Source organism: Ranitomeya imitator, chromosome 7 (genome assembly GCF_032444005.1).
Source record: "Ranitomeya imitator isolate aRanImi1 chromosome 7, aRanImi1.pri, whole genome shotgun sequence".
Classification (NCBI taxonomy): Eukaryota; Metazoa; Chordata; class Amphibia; order Anura; family Dendrobatidae; genus Ranitomeya; species Ranitomeya imitator.
In genome coordinates, this window is record NC_091288.1 from 6105960 (window position 1) to 6127980 (window position 22021).

General features: G+C 47.1%; 1 protein-coding gene across 3 annotated transcripts in view; it reads left to right on the forward strand.

The window, feature by feature from the left end:
• Positions 1-22021, forward strand: part of MYLK (myosin light chain kinase) — a 208256-nt gene that overhangs the window by 98659 nt on the left and 87576 nt on the right. For 2 of the 3 annotated variants that reach the window (XM_069732601.1, XM_069732602.1), the window contains 2 exons: positions 20042-20169; positions 21514-21667. In XM_069732601.1, the coding sequence (XP_069588702.1) occupies positions 20042-20169; positions 21514-21667 (282 nt within the window). Of the gene's footprint in view, positions 1-17962; positions 18014-20041; positions 20170-21513; positions 21668-22021 lie in introns of all 3 variants that reach the window. The other variant, XM_069732600.1, reaches the window with a different exon arrangement.

Sequence of the window (22021 nt, forward strand, 5' to 3'; positions counted from 1 at the left end):
GGCAAACAGGATCATGGGGTGCATTAAAAGAGGTCTGGATACACATGATGAGAGCATTATACTGCCTCTGTACAAATCCCTAGTTAGACCGCACATGGAGTACTGTGTCCAGTTTTGGGCACCGGTGCTCAGGAAGGATATAATGGAACTAGAGAGAGTACAAAGGAGGGCAACAAAATTAATAAAGGGGATGGGAGAACTACAATACCCAGATAGATTAGCGAAATTAGGATTATTTAGTCTAGAAAAAAGACGACTGAGGGGCGATCTAATAACCATGTATAAGTATATAAGGGGACAATACAAATATCTCGCTGAGGATCTGTTTACACCAAGGAAGGTGACGGGCACAAGGGGGCATTCTTTGCGTCTGGAGGAGAGAAGGTTTTTCCACCAACATAGAAGAGGATTCTTTACTGTTAGGGCGGTGAGAATCTGGAATTGCTTGCCTGAGGAGGTGGTGATGGCGAACTCAGTCGAGAGGTTCAAGAGAGGCCTGGATGTCTTCCTGGAGCAGAACAATATTGTATCATACAATTATTAGGTTCTGTAGAAGGACGTAGATCTGGGGATTTATTATGATGGAATATAGGCTGAACTGGATGGACAAATGTCTTTTTTCGGCCTTACTAACTATGTTACTATGTTATATGTTACTATTACCGTGGTCGTCTCTCTATTACCGGGGTTGTCTCTCTCTATTACCGGGGTCATCTCTCTCTATTACCGGGGTCGTCTCTCTCTATTACCGGGGTCGTCTCTCTCTATTACCGGGGTTGTCTCTCTCTATTACCGGGGTCATCTCTCTCTATTACTGGGGTCGTCTCTCTCTATTACCGGGGTCGTCTCTCTCTATTACCGGGGGTCGTCTCTCTCTATTACCGGGGTCGTCTCTCTCTATTACCGGGGTCGTCTCTCTCTGTTACTGGGGTCATCTCTCTCTGTTACCGGGATCGTCTCTCTCTGTTACCGGGGTCGTCTCTCTCTATTACTGGGGTCGTCTCTCTCTATTACCGGGGTCGTCTCTCTCTATTACCGGGGTCGTCTCTCTCTATTACCGGGGTCGTCTCTCTCTATTACCGGGGTCATCTCTCTCTATTACCGGGGTCGTCTCTCTCTATTACCGGGGTCGTCTCTCTCTATTACCGGGGTCGTCTCTCTCTATTACCGGGGTCGTCTCTCTCTATTACCGGGGTCGTCTCTCTCTATTACCGGGGTCGTCTCTCTCTATTACCGGGGTCGTCTCTCTCTCCCTATTTTCAGGGTCGGCTTACGCCCTATTATCTATCGGGGTTGGCTTTTGCCCTATTGTCTGGGTCAGCTCTCGCCCTATTGTCGGGGGTTGGCTCTCGCTCTGTTATTGGGAGGTAGACTCTCACCCTATTCCCATGGTCTGTTTTCGTCCTATTTTCGGGGTCGGCTCTCGCCCTATTTCCGTGGTCTGCTTTCACCCTACTTTTGGGGTTGGCTCTCGTTCTATTATCGGGGGTCAGCCCTCGCCCTATTTCCGTGGTCTGCTTTCGCCCTATTTTCGGGGTCGGCTCTCACTCTATTTCCGTGGTCTACTTTCGCCCTGTTTCCGTGGTCTGCTTTTGCCCTATTTTCAGGGTCGGCTCTCGCCCTATTTCCGTGGTCTGCTTTTGCCCTAATTTCGGGGTCGGTTCTTGCCCTAATTTCGGGGTCGGTTCTTGCCCTATTTCAATGGTCAGCTTTCGTCCTATTTTCAGGGTTGGCTCTCACCCTATTACCAGGGTCGGCTCTAGCTCTATTATCGGGGGGTTGTTTCTTGCCCTATTTCCGTGGTCTGCTTTTGCCCTAATTTCGGGGTCGGCTCTTGCCCTATTTCAATGGTCAGCTTTTGTCCTATTTTCGGGGTCGGCTCTCACCCTATTACCAGGGTCGGCTCTAGCTTTATTATCGGAGTGTGGGAGGGGGGGGGGATTTTGGTTCTCGCCCTATTTCCATGGTCAGCTTTCATCCTATTTTCGGGGTCGGCTCTCGCCATATTACCAGGGTTGGCTCTAGCTCTATTATTATTATTATTATTATTATACATTTTTATAGCGCCATTTATTCCATGGCGCTTTACATGTGAATACGGGGCAAATATAGACAAATACATTAAACATGAGCAGATAACAAGGCACACGAGTACATAAGGAGGGAGGTCCCTGCCCGCGAGGGCTCACAGTCTGCAGGGGGTGGGTGAGGATACACTAGGAGAGGGAAGAGCTGGCTGTGCGGCTGTTCAGTAGGTTGAGGATCACTGCAGGCTGTAGGCTTGTCGGAAGAGATGAGTCTTCAGGTTCTTTTTGAAGGTTTCTATGGTAGGCGCAAGTCTGATGTGTTGGGGTAGAGAGTTCCAGAGTATGGGGGAAGCACGGGAGAAGTCTTGGATGCGGTTATGGGAAGAAGAGATGAGAGGGGAGTAGAGAAGGAGGTCTTGGGAGGACCGGAGGTCGCGTGTAGGTAGGTACCGGGAGACCATGTCACAGATGTATGGAGGAGACAGGTTGTGGATGGCTTTGTATGTCAGTGTGAGGGTTTTGAACTGGAGTCTCTGGGCGATAGGAAGCCAGTGAAGGGCTTGACACAGGGGAGAGGCTGGGGAATAGCGGGGGGACAGGTGGATTAGTCGGGCAGCAGAGTGTAGGATGGATTGGAGTGGTGCCAGAGTGCTAGAGGGGAGTCCAGAGAGTAGGAGGTTGCAGTAGTCGAGGCGGGAGATGATAAGGGCATGCACTAGCGTTTTTGCAGTGTTGCGGTCAAGGAAAGCACGGATCCGGGAAATATTTTTGAGTTTGAGACGACAGGAGGAGGCAAGGGCTTGGATATGTGGCTTGAAAGAGAGGGCAGAGTCGAGGATCACCCCGAGGCACCGGGCGTGTGGGACTGGGGATAGTGAGCAGCCATTGACATTGATGGATAGGTCTGGTGGAGGGGTAGAGTGAGATGGGGGAAAGATGATGAATTCTGTTTTGTCCATGTTCAGTTGTAGAAAGCGAGCAGAAAAGAAGGCTGAAATGGCAGACAGACAGTGCGGGATTTTGGTAAGCAAGGAGGAGAGGTCAGGTCCGGAGAGGTAGATCTGCGTGTCGTCAGCGTAGAGATGGTACTGCATACCGTGGGATTCTATGAGCTGTCCCAGGCCGAAAGTGTAGATGGAGAAGAGTAGGGGTCCTAGAACAGAGCCTTGAGGAACACCGACTGACAAGGGGCGAAGTGAGGAGGTGGTGTGGGGGAGGGAGACACTGAATGTTCGGTCTGTCAGATATGACGAGATCCAGGAAAGGGCCAAGTCTGTGATGCCAAGGGATGAGAGGATTTGTAGCAAAAGGGAGTGGTCTACAGTGTCAAAGGCAGAAGACAAGTCCAGGAGAAGGAGGACAGAGTAGTGTCGCTTGCTCCTGGCAGTTAGTAGGTCATTGGTGACTTTAGTTAGGGCAGTTTCAGTTGAGTGATGGGAACGGAAGCCTGATTGTAACCGATCAAAGAGGGAGCAGGAGGAGAAGTGGGAGGACAGTTCAAGATGGACGTGTTGCTCCAGCAATTTGGAGGCATAAGGGAGAAGAGATATCGGGCGATAGCTAGACACAGAGGATGGGTCGAGGGAGGGCTTTTTGAGGATGGGTGTGATCTTGGCATGCTTGAAGGATGAGGGAAAGACACCTGTTGTGAGTGAGAGGTTGAAGAGGTGCGTTAGGGTTGGGATGAAGACCGCGGAAAGGTTAGGGATGAGGTGGGATGGGAGCGGGTCAAGCGTGCAGGTGGTGAGGTGTGATCTTGACAGGAGGGTGGAGAGCTGATCTTCTGTCATGGTGGAGAAGCTGGTTTTGGAGGAGCAGGGTTGAGCAGCTAAGAGGGGCAGTGGGCGCTGTGGGCCAAAGCTTTCTCTGATCGTATCGATCTTCTGTTTAAAGAAAGAGGCGAAGTCATCAGCAGAAATGAGGGGGGAAGGAGGAGGTGCGGGGGGACGGAGTAGAGAATTGAAAGTGTTGAAAAGCTGTTTAGGGTTGTGGGACAGGGAGGATATGAGGGATGAGAAGTAAGTTTGTTTTGCGGCAGTGAGCGCAGACTTGAAGCTGGCGAGGGACTGCTTGTATGCAGTGAAGTGGTCGGCAGAGTGGGATCGCTTCCATCTCCGCTCAGCAATCCTGGAAGCCCGTCTCAATTCTTTGGTCAGGCTGGTCAGCCAGGGCTGCCTGTTAATTGTACGAGTTTTACTATGCATGAGTGGGGCGGCCGAATCGAGTGTTGTTGTTATTGTGGTGTTATAAAAAGTGGCAGCAGCATCTGTGTCATGAAGGGAAGCTATGTCTGTGAGAGGGAGAAGGGACTCAGAGAGTGATTGTAAGTTGAGATGTTTGAGATTTCGGCGAGGGTGAGTGAGTTTGTGGAGTGGGGGTTGCACACTAGGAGAGGAGAGGGACGAGAATGTCAGTAGGTTGTGGTCAGACAGGGGGAGGGGTGTGTTAGTGAGGTTAGTAAGGGAGCAGAGGCGGGTGAAGATGAGGTCCAGCGTGTGGCCATTATCGGGGGATCAGTTCTCGCCCTAATTTCGTGGTCTGCTTTCGCTCTATTTTTCGGGTCGGCTCTCGCCCTATTACCAGGGTCGGCTCTCGCCCTATTTTCGGGGTCGGCTCTCGCCCTTTTTTCAGGGTCAGCTCTCGCCCTATTTTCAGGGTCGGCTCTCGCCCTATTACCAGGGAGGGCTTTTGCCTTATTTTCAGGGTCGGCTCTCGCCCTATTTTCGGGGTCGGCTCTCGCCCTATTTTCTGGGTCGGCTCTCGCCCTATTTTCGGGGTCGGCTCTCACCCTATTTTCAGGGTCGGCTCTCGCACTATTTTCGGCGTTGGCTCTCGCCCTATTTTCGGGGTCGGCTCTCGCCCTATTACCAGGGTCGGCTTTCGCCTTATTTTCAGGGTTGGCTCTCGCCCTATTACCAGGGTCGGCTTTCGCCTTATTTTCAGGGTTGGCTCTCGCCCTATTTTCAGGGTCGGCTCTCGCCCTATTACCAGGATGGGCTTTCACCCTATTTTCAGGGTCGGCTCTCTCCCTATTTTCGGGGTCGGCTCTCGCCCTTTTTCCTTGGTCTGCTTTTGCCCTATTTTCGGGGTCGGCTCTCGCCCTATTACCAGGGTCGGCTCTCGCCCTATTTTCGGGGTCGGCTCTCGCCCTATTTCCGTGGTCGGCTTTCGCCTTATTTCCTCGGTGAGCTTTCGCCCTATTACCAGGGTGGGCTTTCGCCTTATTTCCGGGGTCAGCTTTCGCCCTATTACCAGGGTGGGCTTTCGCCTTATTTTCGGGGTCAACTCTCGCCCTATTTTCGGGGTCGGCTCTTGCCCTAATACCAGGGTGGGCTTTCGCCTAATTTTCGGGGTCACCTTTTGCCTTATTTCCGTGGTCGGCTTTTGCCCTATTTTTGGGGTCGGCTCTCACCCTATTACTAGGGTGGGCTTTCGCCTTATTTTCGGGGTCGTCTCTCGCCCTATTTTCAGGGTCGTCTCTTGCCCTATTACAAGGGTGGGCTTTCGCCTTATTTTCGGGGTTGGCTCTCGCCCTATGACCAGGGTGAGCTTTCGACTTATTTCCGGGGTCGGCTCTCGCCCTATTACCAGGGTGGGATTTCGCCTTATGTCCGTGGTCAGCTCTCGCCCTATTTTCGGGGTCAGCTCTTGCCCTATTTTCGGGTCGGCTCTCGCCCTATTACCAGGGTGGGCTTTCGCCTTATTTCCGTGGTCAGCTCTCGCCCTATTTTCGGGGTCGGCTCTTGCCCTATTACCAGGGTGGGCTTTCACCTTATTTTCGGGGTCGGCTCTCGCTCTATTTTCGGGGTCCGCTCTCGCCCTCTTACTGAGGCCGGGTTCTTTGTCCTCCAGCCACAGTTGAAGCATGGTCCCTTTCTGGACACCACCCGGAGATTAGCAGTGTTGCCCTTCAGTCCTGGATGATTTCCATGTGTTTCTTTAACCCTCCTGCTGGGTCATGTGAACATCCTGTTTGGGGCGGAAGATCTGGGGTGACACTTGTTTAACCTGTTAAGTGCTGACGGGAGGGCCTTTCCCTTTACAATTTAGTATACAAGTAACCTTATAGAAACAAGCCCCCCAAAAGACTTACCCCACAAACCATAATCTTCAGACAAACCCCCTTAATTTTGTACGAGTAAATAAATGTATATAAAATGATGGGGAGTTAGAAAAAGTCATCGCTGGTAGAGTCACTGCAGTAAATGCTTATAATATCGCCCGGCAAGTCATTCTTATATCCAGAGCAATCTGCCGAAATCCTGCAAAGGGCGAAAATCAGCCAGAGGGGCGATAGGTGGAAGGTACCGAATGTGACGTGGTGACACGAGCTGCCGACATGCTTCACTACAAAAATACAAAAGGTAAAGACGCACAAATGATGTCCATTTACCGAGTCCAACACTGCTGCCACTCACGTGACCCTTTCCTAAGAGCCTGGCGACTGCTACCAGTCACGTGGCCCTTTCCTAATAGCCTGGCGACTGCTGCCAGTGACGTGACCCTTTCCTAATATCCTGGCAACTGCTACCAGTCACATGACCCTTTCCTAAGAGCCTGGCAACTGCTACCAGTCACGTGGCCCTTTCCTAATAGCCTGGCGACTGCTGCCAGTCACGTGAGCCTTTCCTAAGAGCCTGGCGACTGCTGCCAGTCACGTGGCCCTTTCCTAATAGCCTGGCGACTGCTGCCAGTGACGTGACCCTTTCCTAATATCCTGGCAACTGCTACCAGTCACATGACCCTTTCCTAAGAGCCTGGCAACTGCTACCAGTCACGTGGCCCTTTCCTAATAGCCTGGCGACTGCTACCAGTCACGTGACACTTTCCTAATAGCCTGGCGACTGCTGCCAGTCACGTGAGCCTTTCCTAAGAGCCTGGCGACTGCTGCCAGTCACATGACCCTTTCCTTATAGCCTGGCAACTGCTACCAGTCACGTGGCCCTTTCCTAATAGCCTTGCAACTGCTACCAGTCAAGTGGCCCTTTCCTAAGAGCCTGGCGACTGCTACCAGTCACGTGGCCCTTTCCTTATAGCCTGGCAACTGCTACCAGTCACGTGGCCCTTTCCTAATAGCCTTGCAACTGCTACCAGTCAAGTGGCCCTTTCCTAAGAGCCTGGCAACTGCTACCAGTCACGTGGCCCTTTCCTAAGAGCCTGGCAACTGCTACCAGTCACGTGACCCTTTCCTAAGAGCCTGGCAACTGCTACCAGTCACGTGGCCCTTTCCTAAGAGCCTGGCGACTGCTACCAGTCACGTGGCCCTTTCCTAAGAGCCTGGCGACTGCTGCCAGTCACGTGGCCCTTTCCTAATAGCCTGGCGACTGCTACCAGTCACGTGGCCCTTTCTTAAGAGCCTGGCGACTGCTGCCAGTCACGTGACCCTTTCCTAAGAGCCTGGCGACTGCTGCCAGTCACGTGACCCTTTCCTAATAGCCTGGCGACTGCTACCAGTCACGTGGTTCTTTCCTAAGAGCCTGGCAACTGCTACCAGTCACGTGACACTTTCCTAAGAGCCGGGCAACTGCTGCCAGTCACGTAACCCTTTCCTAATAGCCTGGCGACTGCTACCAGTCACGTGGCCCTTTCCTAAGAGCCTGGCAACTGCTACCAGTCACGTGACCCTTTCCTAAGAGCCTGGCGACTGCTACCAGTCACGTGACCCTTTCCTAAGAGCCTGACGACTGCTACCAGTCACGTGGCCTTTCCCTAAGAGCCTGGCGACTGCTACCAGTCACGTGGCCCTTTCCTAAGAGCCTGACGACTGCTACCAGTCACGTGGCCTTTCCCTAAGAGCCTGGCGACTGCTACCAGTCACGTGGCCCTTTCCTAAGAGCCTGGCGACTGCTACCAGTCACGTGGCCCTTTCCCAAGAGCCTGGCGACTGCTGCCAGTCACGTGACCCTTTCCTAAGAGCCTGGCAACTGCTGCCAGTCACGTGACCCTTTCCTAATAGCCTGGCGACTGCTACCAGTCATGTGACCCTTTCCTAAGAGCCTGGCGACTGCTGCCAGTCACTTGACCCTGCCCTAGGAGCCTGGCGACTGCTGCCAGTCATGTGGCCCTGCCCTAAGAGCCTGGCGACTGATGCCAGTCACGTGACCCTGCCCTAGGAGCCTGGCGACTGATGCCAGTCACGTGACCCTGCCCTAGGAGCCTGGCGACTGCTCCCAGTCACGTGACCCTTTCGTAAGAGCCTGGCGACTGCTGCCAGTCACGTGGCCCTTTCCTAAGAGCCTGGCAATGGCTGCCAGTAACGTGGCCCTGCCCTAAGAGCCTGGCGACTGCTGCCAGTAACGTGGCCCTGCCCTAAGAGCCTGGCGACTGCTGCCAGTCTAATGGTCTTGTCCCAAGAGCCTGATAACTGTTTTACACTTCTGCTGTTTTTCTGTTAGCTCTCAGTCTGCGGAGTCACCCATTCTCCGGCTGCTGGTTCCGTGTCTGTACTGTGCCTGCCATGCGATACTGATTTGTGGGCATTGTCAGGTTTGTACCAGGAATCTCACATGCTTCATACATGAAAATATCTGAGTAGGAAGATTCTTCTATAATCTGAAGCATAATTCTTCTCACAGCTGTGGGTGTTGTAGGGATTTCACTCACTCAGGTGCGACAGCTGACACTCAGGAGGCACGTTCCTTTAAAAGTTCACAAAGGTTTATTGCATCATAAACCATTTGGTAAAAATAACAGAAAACAAATAGCCTCTGGCTCAGGGAAGAAAACAAGTGTCCAGTCCTTCAGGCTCAGTCCTGGAGCCTTAACACACTCAGGAGGGTTCCACCTCCACACATATCTGCTGTGTTAAACATTAGCCCTTCTTTTATAGGACTAACCACACCCAGGAACCCATCACATGATTAGACATGTGGTTATGACATCACCACAGGTCCTGCAACACAGATAGATAGGCAGGGTTATGTTACAGCGACAAGCCACCTATGCGACACATATCTCCCGTCGACTACACAACCTTTAGCCATGCTACAGTGTGTTACAGTTATATACAGTCTAGAGCTGAACAACATTTACTCCAGACTGATACATTGTAAGAAGTTACTATAAAAAGTTCTACAATTTTCTTTTAAGCAACAAATACCTGTGAATAGCATAAACCACAGCGGATGTTCTCAATTTGCTGTGCCGCCGCCAAGTGCACAACTCCATGCTTGTTCTCTCAGCCTCGTTTCCACTTTCAATTCACAGCTGATTGCGCAAATTGTTCTATTTTTGCTCCTAAGTTTCATGTTTTGCTGTTCTGGCACAATGGAAACTTGTTCTGTATAAACAGCGTGTCGCAGTGAAGTGTGCGGGGAGAGCGGCCTCCATCTTGTGGCTACTGGAGAGCAAAATGAGCAGAGATTAATCTACGAGTGACATCTGTATATGTAATGTCAGCACGAGATCCTGAGCAGAGCAGATATTAGGAAAGCACAGAAATCGTACCGTGCTGCACCCACGACACGAGCCGCAAGAGGCGCAGCGTCAGAACAATTCTACTCATGTCTTCACTTGTATCTCAAACGGATAAAAATAATCTACGTATCTGAAAAAGCAACATAATTACCAGAAAAATGATTATTACTGCAGGATATGAACCACGCAAAACTACATCACGGGGCAGTATTATAGTAGTTATATTCTTGTATATAGGAGCAGTATTATAGTAGTTATATTCTTGTACATAGGAGCAGTATTATAGTAGTTATATTCTTGTACATAGGAGCAGTATTATAGTAATTATATTCTTGTATATAGGAGCAGTATTATAGTAGTTATATTCTTGTACATAGGAGCAGTATTACAGTAGTTATATTCTTGTACATAGGAGCAGTATTATAGTAATTATATTCTTGTACATAGGAGCAGTATTATAGTAGTTATATTCTTGTACATAGGAGCAGTATTATAGTAGTTATATTCTTGTATATAGGAGCAGTATTATAGTAGTTATATTCTTGTACATAGGAGCAGTATTATAGTAGTTATATTCTTGTACATAGGAGCAGTATTATAGTAATTATATTCTTGTACATAGGAGCAGTATTATAGTAGTTATATTCTTGTACATAGGAGCAGTATTATAGTAGTTATATTCTTGTATATAGGAGCAGTATTATAGTAGTTATATTCTTGTACATAGGAGCAGTATTATGGTAGTTATATTCTTGTACATAGGAGCAGCATTATAGTAGTTATATTCTTGTACATAGGGGCAGTATTATAGTAGTTATATTCTTGTACATAGGAGCAGTATTATAGTAGTTATATTCTTGTACATAGGGGCAGTATTATAGTAGTTATATTCTTGTACATAGGGAGCAGTATTATAGTAGTTATATTCTTGTACATAGGGGCAGTATTATAGTAGTTATATTCTTGTACATAGGAGCAGTATTATGGTAGTTATATTCTTGTACATAGGGGCAGTATTATAGTAGTTATATTCTTGTACATAGGGGCAGTATTATAGTAGTTATATTCTTGTACATAGGAGCAGTATTATAGTAGTTATATTCTTGTACATAGGGGCAGTATTATAGTAGTTATATTCTTGTATATAGGGGCAGTATTATAGTAGTTATATTCTTGTAAATAGGGGACGAGCCGGCTACGATCCAGAGGATAGCGTTTGCCTTTATTTTGTGAGTTTTGAAAATAAAGATGTTTAAGTTGAACTTTCATGGGTCACTGCGTCATTGCCGCGCGGACACAGAAGCCGCTGCCTTACAGTATATACAAGCGGGATCCTGTTTTTCCCGTCTTTCTTACAGTTATGTAAAAAAGTATTTGCCCCCTTTCTGATTTCCTGTTCCTTTGCATGTTTTTGACACTTAAATGTTTCCGATCACCAAACAAATGTAAATATTAGACAAAGAGAACACAAGGAATCACACAATGCAGTTTAGAAAGATCTTCATTATTAAGGGAAAAAGAAACCCAAAACCTGCAAGGCCCTGTGTGAAAAAGTGATTGCCCCCTAAACCTAATAACTGGTTGGACCGCCCTTAGCAACAACAACTGCAGTCAAGAGTTTGCGATAACTGGCAGCAAGTATTTTCCAACGTTCTGGAGGAATTTTGGCCACTCATCTTTGCAGAATTGTTATTATTCAGCCACACTGGAGGTTTTCGAGCATGAACCGCCTTTTTAAGGTCATGCCACAGCATCTCAATCGGATTAGGTTCAGAACTTTGACTAGGCCACTCCAAAGTCTTAATTTTGGTTTTCTTAAGCCTTTCGGAGGTGGACTTGCTGATATGTTTTGGATTATTGTCATGATGCATAACACAAGTGTGCTTCAGCATGAAGTCATGAACAGACGGCCGGACATTCTCCTTCAGGATTTTTTGGTAGACAGCAGAATTCATGTTTCCATTTACCACACCAAGTCTTCCATGTCCTGAAGCAGCAAAACAGCCCCAGACCATCACACTACCACCACCATATTTTACTGTTGGTATGATGTTCCTTTTCTGAAATGCTGAGTTACTTCTACACCAGATGTAATGGGACACCACACACCTTCCAAAAAGTTCAGTTTTTGTCTCGTCAGTCCACAGAGTATTCTCCCAAACTCTTGCGGATCACCAAGATATTTTCTGGGAAAACTGAGATAAGCCTTTATGTTCTTATTGCTCAGCAATGGTCTTCGTCTTGGGACTCTGCCATGCAGGTCATTTTTACTCAGTCTGTGTCTTATGCTGGAGTCATTAACACTGACCTTAACTGAGGCAGGTGAGGCCTGCAGTTCTTTGGATGTTGTTGTGGGGTCTTTTGTGACCTCTTGGTTGAGGTGCATCGCTGCACCTTGGGTTAATTTTGGTTGGTCAGCCACTCCTGGGAAGGTTCACCACTGTTCCATGTTTTCACCATTTGTGGATAATGGCTCGCAATATGTTTGCTGGAGTTCCAAAGCTTTAGAAATGGCTGTATAATCTTTTCTGGACTGATAGATCTCAATTACTTTATTTCTCATTTGTTCCAGAATTTCTTTGGATTGCGACATGATGTCTAGCTTTTGAGGATCTTTGGGTCTACTTCACTTTGTCAGGCAGGTCCTGTTTATGTGATCTCTTGATTGAGAACAGGTGTGGCAGTAATCAGGCCAAGATGTGACTAGGGAATCTGAACTGCGCTTACCAAAGATGTGACAAAACTCAGTTAATTTATGTTTGAAGGGGGCAATTTTTTTCACACAGGGCGCTGTAGGTTTGGATTGTTTTCCCTTAATAATACAGAGCTTCATTTATAAACTGCATTTTGTGATTACTAGTGTTATCTTTGTCTAATATTTACATTTGTTTGTTGATCGGAAACATCTCAGTGTGACAAATATGCAAAATAGGAAATCAGGGTGGGGGCAAAGACTTTTTCACACACTTGTATATGTCAAAAGTCCCACAATTACAGGAGTGAGGAGTGTGCTCTCATTTTATTTTTTTTTCTACCAGGGCTGTAGGGTAGTCTTTTTTTTTTTTTTGCAGAAATCAAGTTTATTGAAACAAAGCACAAATAAGTACAATTAAGTAAGTCCGTAAATATCAAATGACAATTACAAACTAGTCGGGTGTTGCATTATGACAACTCTGCAAATCTCACATGTTTATATTTTCAAATGATATTATTGATTATGTTAATACTGCGAAGCATTAATAATAAAAAATTAATAAAGATATTTAGTAACATCTTTTTACAATCCATTATGGTTCATCAAGAATCATAAAACAAGTTCAATTTGGATAAGAAAAGGACAAACAGAGAAAGTAAAGAGAGGGAAAGGGAAAGAGTGTGGAAAGAGTATGTGGTATACTTAGTAGGAATCATGACTGTCATATCGCTCCAACATCTGGATCACGGATTAGCTTAGAAGTCCAAAAACAGACAAACGTGTAGTTCTTCAGGTACCAGAAAGCCAATGATGTCAATCAGGTGTCTCCCTAAAGGCAATCCGGGGAGCCCGTGTATTGTATGTTTTATCAATGCTTCCTGAGGTCGGGCTTATCAATTGCTCCATTCTGTAAATATCGCTGACTTCCGCCACAAACTCTGCACGTGAGGGAAACTTCTCTTGTTTCCAAAGTCTTGGGATTAAATTCCTAACAGCAGTAATAAGTTTCTAAGAACACCCCTCTTATACCTGGAAATCGACATGTCACACAGGGACAACAGTGCTAACCTCGCTGAGGGTTGAATTTGTGTAATTGACAACTTATTGTGAAGTTCAAAACCAGCGCGCAACAAGTCATTTATGGGGCATTCCCACCATACGTGCACATAAGAACCTAACATCTCCAACACGTATCAGGGGTGGTAGGAAACACTGCATGAACCATGGAGGGACATCTATACCACCCCGTCAGGGTTTTGGAGCTCCTCTCCTGTGATACCGCACATAGAGACATAGAGATTTTTGCTCTGTCCTCAGGTGATAGGCATTTCCCCAGATCGATTTCCCATTTAGAAAAAAATGCTAGAGAATCCTGCAGTGGAGCCCTCCCCTCCGGAAAGATTTATACAGGAGTGAGACAGTGTGCTTCGGGGGTTTGTTCATATGCAAAGGGAGTTAACGGTCTACCAACATTGATCTGTTCGAATATTGTGTGGATAAAGCTCTTTATTTCTTCATAAAAGAACCATGCGCCTGGAGGTGTCTCTTCCTCTGGGATGAGTTCTTGGAGGGACCTCATCCCCGATTCTTTTAGGGGTAGTCTTTTTTTAATCAATTTCTTACCCGTTGCATCCAGTTGATCACTAACCTTTTGGCGACTTTTATTATTTTCCTAACCCTCAAAAACTGACTCCAATGGAGGGAATCGATCACACCCCTGGGATGATCACTCTGAGAATGCAACACGTTTTCATCATTTGGTTTGATAAAAATGTCAGTCTCCTCGTTAGTACCCTCACAATACTAGGACTACAAGTATCACATACCACTACAGATACCACATCAGGTATCACATTGTACCACATCACGTGTCACCTGGTCCACAGCAGGTATCGCGTGGTACCACATCAGGTATCACAGTGTAGCACATCAGGTATCACATTGTGTTGCTTGGTACCACATCCAGGTATCACATTTTACCACATCACGTGTCAACTGGTCCACAGCAGGTATCACAGTGTACCACATCACGTATTACAGTGTAGCACATCAGGTATCACAGTGTACCACATCACGTATCACAGTGTACCACATGCAGGTATCACAGTGTACCACATCACGTATCACAGTGTAGCACATCAGGTATCACAGTGTACCACATCACGTATTACAGTGTACCACATGCAGGTATCACAGTGTACCACATCCAGGTATCACAGTGTACCACATCAGGCATCACAGTGTACCACATTGCACAGACCCCTAATAGGATCCCCGGCTTTTGGCTTGTGTTCCCAGGACTGGACATTCTGTGTTTTGTGCTCCTCTTACATGGCCGCACCCCATCTACAGGTAGCCTTCTAGGTTTTCTGTCCATGCGTTACTGACTGTGTGCAGTGACGATGCCAAAACAGTGCCCACATATTCACAAACCAAAGATGTGTAGATTCCCCGGTCTCCTCAGTTTTAGGATTATTTGGGGTCCCAGCTCTCGGTCCTCTGCCTTCTTACAGTGCTATCCTGTATCATGGGACATAAGGATGAGGTGGTGGGGAGTAAACAGTGAACTTCTGTGCATCGTCCTCTTTCTTGCAGATGTTTCCATGTGTCTTGAGCGATTCCTTATGATTCATCAACAGATTTAACTTAAAATTCCGCAACGAGCGTCACAAATCGACTTTTGTCAGGAGCGGAGAGCGATCCGCGCTGACATTTCACCGCAATCGTCTAAATATGGCATTATGTCCTGTAAAGTGCCGAGTCTCCTCCAGAAATATCTCAATGGGAATTTGTCGAGGGTCCTCCCCACCGCGCTGCTGAGAACCGTTTACATAAGTGGGCGACTGACCGTCCTTTTAAGGAAACAGACCCCAATGTGAAGATTCAGTGGACGCGGAGGACGACTATAAGATTTAATGCCAGGAAGGCAGCGCACAGCTGATTATAGAGGAGCGCTGCAGAGTCTGGAAGCTTAAGAGGGTTACAAGTATACAACATATTAAAGTCTCTAATGACCTACTAACAGCTAAATCTAATGGTCACTACTCCATGCTATTTCTCTTGGATCTCTCTGCAGCATTCGACACTGTGGATCATCAGCTCCTCCTCACTATGCTCCGCTCCATCGGCCTCAAGGACACCGTTCTCTCCTGGTTCTCCTCCTATCTCTCTGACCGATCCTTCACTGTATGTTTTGCTGGTTCCTCCTCCTCTCACCTTCCCCTTACTGTTGGGGTTCCTCAAGGATCAGTCCTAGGCCCCCTACTCTTCTCGTTGTATACTGCCCCTATTGGACAAACAATCAGTAGATTTGGTTTCCAGTACCATCTCTATGCTGACGACACCCAATTATACACTTCTGCTCCCGATATCACACCGACCTTTTTAGAAAACACCAGTGATTGTCTTACCGCTGTCTCTAACATCATGTCCTCCCTCTATCTGAAACTAAACCTGTCAAAAACTGAACTCCTCGTGTTCTCTCCCTCTACTAACCTACCTTTGCCTGACATTGCCATCTCCGTGTGCGGTTCCACCATTACTCCAAAGCAACATGCCCGCTGCCTTGGGGTCATCCTTGATTCTGACCTTTCATTCACCCCCCACATCCGATCACTGGCTCGCTCTTCTTACCTGCATCTCAAAAACATTTCTAGAATTCGCCCTTTTCTTACTTTCGACTCTGCAAAAACTCTGACTGTTTCACTTATTCATTCTCGTCTGGACTATTGTAACTCTCTACTAATCGGTCTCCCTCTTGCAAAACTTTCCCCGCTCCAATCTGTCCTGAATGCTGCAGCCAGGATCATATTCCTCACCAACCGTTACACCGATGCCTCTACCCTGTGCCAGTCATTACACTGGCTACCCATCCACTCCAGAATCCAGTACAAAACTACTACCCTCATCCACAAAGCACTCCATGGCTCAGCACCACCCTACATCTCCTCCCTGGTATCAGTCTACCACCCTACCCGTGCCCTCCGCTCCGCTAATGACCTCAGGTTAGCATCCTCAATAATCAGAACCTCCCACTCCCGTCTCCAAGACTTTACACGTGCTGCGCCGATTCTTTGGAATGCACTACCTAGGTTAATACGATTAATCCCCAATCCCCACAGTTTTAAGCGTGCCCTAAAAACTCATTTGTTCAGACTGGCCTACCGCCTCAATGCATTAACCTAACGATCCCTGTGTGGCCTATTTATAATAAAAAAAAAAAAAAAAAAGGTTCCTCGCATCATGTTCTCATACACTTTATGCAGTATTAGCCCTCTGTGTCTGTACTGCTACATACTTAGGCAGGTAACTGGTTCATGCAGCTTTACATGAACACCTGAGCCTTACACTATAGCTGGTCCGAATAACTAAAGCAATTGTTACCATCCACCTCTCGTGTCTCCCCTTTTCCCCATAGTTTGTAAGCTTGCGAGCAGCAGGGCCCTCACTCCTCCTGGTATCTGTTTTGAACTGTATTTCTGTTATGCTGTAATGTCTATTGTCTGTACAAGTCCCCTCTATAATTTGTAAAGCGCTGCGGAATATGTTGGCGCTATATAAATAAAATTATTATTATTATATTATTAACATATACCGCAGCGCAGTACAGACATCATCGCATTAGTCCCTGTCCACACGATCCGATACCTTGTGCCGTCGCGGTGCAGACTCATCTGTTGCTTTGTACTCGTGTAACATAGTAACATAGTAACATAGTTAGTAAGGCCGAAAAAAGACATTTGTCCATCCAGTTCAGCCTATATTCCATCATAATAAATACCCAGATCTACGTCCTTCTACAGAACCTAATAATTGTATGATACAATATTGTTCTGCTCCAGGAAGACATCCAGGCCTCTCTTGAACCCCTCGACTGAGTTCGCCATCACCACCTCCTCAGGCAAGCAATTCCAGATTCTCACTGCCCTAACATTAAAGAATCCTCTTCTATGTTGGTGGAAAAACCTTCTCTCCTCCAGACGCAAAGAATGCCCCCTTGTGCCCGTCACCTTCCTTGGTATAAACAGATCCTCAGCGAGATATTTGTATTGTCCCCTTATATACTTATACATGGTTATTAGATCGCCCCTCAGTCGTCTTTTTTCTAGACTAAATAATCCTAATTTCGCTAATCTATCTGGGTATTGTAGTTCTCCCATCCCCTTTATTAATTTTGTTGCCCTCCTTTGTACTCTCTCTAGTTCCATTATATCCTTCCTGAGCACCGGTGCCCAAAACTGGACACAGTACTCCAGTTTTGTACTGTTATGGGGCGGCTGTGTCAGTGATCTGGGGTTCGGTGTCAGGACAGCTCATCATTTGTGCAGTATTTTACCCTGGATCATCGTTTCCATCATCTTCATCTATGTAATCTGTGACACATCATGAGGAGCGGCATCCTCCTCTAACTGCATGTATTCTAACCGGTGGAGACATCATCCTCTAATCTTCATCTTCGCTGCCTGTGACTCCTCACCTTGTAGGTGTCATGTCATCTGCCTGCGATTTCCTTGCGCCCCCGTGGTGCTGTCATCAGCTGATCCTCTGGCTTCTTTGGATGCATCCGCTCCTCCGGTCATTGTCTGACTCCGGACGTCTTCTCATCTCTACTAATCTCATTATTCCTCATCTCTAATATAGTTTTCATTAATGGATCGCGGCTTCTTAGGATTGGCGCTTCCTCCATTGCACATCTTGACTCGTTGCCGTCCCGTCTGGGCATAGCATGTCGCTCTAGTCTCTTCCTTACGGCATAGTCAGTCCCATTGTATTCCCCCTTTCAAGGTCGTAAGATCTGTAATTAGTGCTTACACTTTCCTTCCAGATGAAGGCACCATTAAGAAGAAGCCAGCTCCGAAGACCCCCCTTAAATCAGGTAGAAGGATTGTCGGCCCCTCCTCCGCTTTGTGATTGCTAGATTGTATCACTTTCTCATCCTCCAGTCAATGATTCCATGTGACGCTGCCACATTGTCCGGTTCTTGACATCTTCAGATCCAGCAGAAACGCTGCAAAATCCTGAGTCCATCAGAACTATTCACTGAGGCCTGGATGACATGTACGGCCCCAGGCCGGACCAACGAGTGGAGAAATATTTGGGGTCTTGTATCAGGGCAGGAAAAAAAAAGAAAAATGGAAAAGCTTCCAAACAAGATTCAGCTGATATTGTGTGCACTAAAGTCCCGTAATGACGGCATGCAGCCGGTCGTCAGACAGCGGCATTGTGGGTAATTGATTATTACCGTCTTTCTTCTAGTTTACCCCATTGAGGAGCCACCTAATGTTCACGAGGGGTGACACGTTATTTCTCAAGGCTTGGAAGCCCAAGTTGCAGGAGGAATGATCACTATAATTGAGGAAGTGTGGGAGGAAACTGGAGAATCTGCAGGAAAACAGACAAACTCCTTGTAGATGTCATCCTTGGTGGGATTTAAACCCAGGATCCCAGTGCTGCAAGTGCTAATTACTGATCCATTGTGTTGCTCTATAAACAGTACAGTGTTAGCCACTGAGCCACCATGCGGTGCTAAACACTAAGCCACTGTACTGCCCCATATATAATACAGTGCTAACCATTGAGCCACCATGCTGCCATATACCAGTAGTACAGTGCTAGTACTGCGCCAACATACTGCCTTGATATAGTAGAATGCTTACTACTGAGCCACCATTCTGCCCTATATACAGTACAGTGCTAACCAATGAACCACCGTTCTGCCCTATATATAGTACAGTGCTAACCACTGAGCCACTGTGCTGCTCTATATATAGTACAGTCCTATCACTGAGCCAGCGTACTGCCTTGATATTGTACAATGCTTACCACTGAGCCACAGTTCTGCTTTATATATAGTACAGTGCTGAGCCAGTGTTGCCCTATATACAGTACAGTGCTAACCAATGAACCACCGTTCTGCCCTATATATAATACAGTGATAACCACTGGGCCAACCATGCTGCCATATACCGGTAGTACAGTGCTAAGTACTGAACCACTGTTCTGCCCTATATATAGTGCAGTGCTGACCACTGAGCCAATGTGCTGCCCTATATAGAGTACAGTGCTGATCAATAAGCATCCATGCTGTCCTATATATAGTACAGTGCTAACCACTGAGCCACCATGCTGCCCTATATGTAGTAGTGATAACCACTGAACCACTGTGCTGCCCTATATGTAGTACTGTGCGAACCACTGAGCCATATACCAGTAGTACAGTGCTAAGCACTGAGCCAACGTGCTGCCCTATATACAATACAGTGCTAACCACTGAGTCACCATTCTGCCTTATATATAGTACAGTGCTGACCACTGAGACAATTTTCTGCTTATCGATAACCACGATCATTGAGTGACGATCTAAGTTATTGAGTTATGACCACTATTAATGGGAAACATCTACTATTCATGAGTAATGGCGCCTGTCCATGAAAGCCTGACCACTACACCTGAGGAATGACCACTGTTATTGGGGGGATAGCCCCTGAAGATGAGTTATGACCACTATTCATGAAAAAGTAACTTGATTCATAAAAGACTGAGTGAGGGCTGACCCCTAGTAATGAGACACAAGCATTACTCATGAGGGGCTACCACTGCTCATGAGCTGTGACCACCATTCATGAAATCTGACCAGTGTGACGGAGGACTGGTGTTCCCTAAGAACGGACAGTATTCCCTGCCCAATATTCATGAGATACTGTAAGAGAATGTGGGAGGCAATGTCCGCGTCCTCCGTCCATCTGGCCAGTAATGGACATGAGTCCTCACCAGGTGTCGTGTGTCCTGTCTGGTGTTAGTGCAGGTATTCGTCGTGCCTGCGCATGCGTGGAGCCTGATGTGGCTTTTGATGACTCTTACTGATTTTGTCCTGAACATGTTACTTTGTTTCTACCTTCTGCAGCATCTCCACCTCAGATCCTTCAATTCCCAGAAGACCGGAAGGTCCAAGCGGGGGAGTCCGTGGAGCTGCTCTGCAAGGTGGCAGGGACACAGCCCATCTCCTGCATGTGGATGAAGTTCAGAAGAGAGGTAACCACTTCTATTATTGTGTTTTATTACATTGGATAATCTAGGAAAAATGTTTACAAAATTCTGGGAACTGATGGACTTCGCCCACGAGTCCTCAAAGAGCTCAGTCTCGTTTTCAGTGCCAGGAGACTGGTGGGCAGCAAATGTGCTGCAGACGCCTCCCCAGGGTATCAAAACACTATAAACCCCGAGACTACTGTAAAAAAGATGTTTGACACCATCAATGGACCTGTGGACAGACCAGCGTTTGTCTTGGGTAAAGTGATTGATGTTCTACATGGTTCCTGGTCATATACAGGGTATGAAAACGTGAGAACATCCTCGGCAGTGCTTGGGGCTTGGACTGTCCTTTGGCAGGAAAATGCGTCCACACATTACACAGGTTTATTCCAGGTTTCCCTATATATCGTCTGTGTTAGTGCCGAATGTTGATACATTGGGGGCTGCGTAGCTCCTCTGCGGGGGTGACCGCACTCCTTCACTATGGTAATATGCAGGCTGATAGAGGAAATAGTAAGTCGAGGTGTTTTTTAGGGCGGCGCAGGGGCTGGTCAGGCAGAGAAGTGTGGGCGAGTATGAGCGGTTATATGTCTGGGGCGCACTGTAATATATCACAAGCGCTGGCGCACTACACAATATGAACCTAATAAGAAGCGGGGGTGCAAACAAACGTGGCTGGCATCAATGTAGCTCAAACAGAAGAAAAAGAAGCCACTACAAAGCATTATGCACACCACCCATGATAAATATCAAAAGGAACAACTTTATTGGTGATACAATAAAAACATTTAAAATACAGGAAATACCGACCAACTCCCCCATCGGACCCGTTCAAAACAATCTATACATGAAATAATGGCTGCACCAATACCAAAGATACACTGCTAGCTGCACATAAATACATGCCAATATAACATCGCGGCAGCCTAACAGGGTGTAAGGGCATATGTAAATGCTTAAGCCAAGCACGTCCACAAGTAATCCCAGAGTGGGGCACAAGAAAAACAATAATATAGCCCCCGCTGGAATGCAGATGACAGCGCAAATGTTAATGCAATAACCACACAAGGCATACAACTAGAACCCACCCCATGCTGTCTGCAGCCTGTGAAAATGGCAAGGAAAACCCTAAGTGCAGCAAAACCCAAACATAAAGCAGTAAGTATCCGGTTACCCGCAAGTCACCTATAATAAGGATGGCAACCAAGCAGCCGAGAGTAGAACGGGATCGTCAGGCAGGAGATCCCAACGCGTGTCGCGGTTCAAATAGACCGCTTCGTCAGGGGAAGTCTGGGGCGCACTCACTGTTTTCCCTGTATCCATTCGCTTTTTTTTTTCAATTAGATAAAAGAAAGTGAGTACATCAAGATCGAGAAGACAGAGGACTCCTGTAAGCTGACCATCTCGTCAGCGCGGCAGGAACACTGCGGCTGCTACACGCTGCACGCCGAAAACAAACACGGCTCCAAGCAAGCGCAGATCAACCTGACGGTGTTCGGTACGTTCACACTGGGGGGCTTTACTGTTACCTGTCTGATACAACAGATAAGACCTGAACACAAGTGACTTCACAGCCGCCCTGACTCCTCCGTTACCTCATCACCGGCCCGGACTCCCCCCAGTCATATCAGGGACCCCCGTGACAGCTGTTTACACACAGCGTAACATTATACAGGGTGAATTACAGCGAGCCACGCACACGATCACCATTGTTACATCTGCTATTTATACCCTCGTCAGCATCACTGTCACATTTCCATCACTTATTTTTAGAAATTGTTCCCAGTTCAATAAACATTAATGAGATAAATGAGTTGTGGAGTCAGTAATGGAGAACAGGAATATCATTATA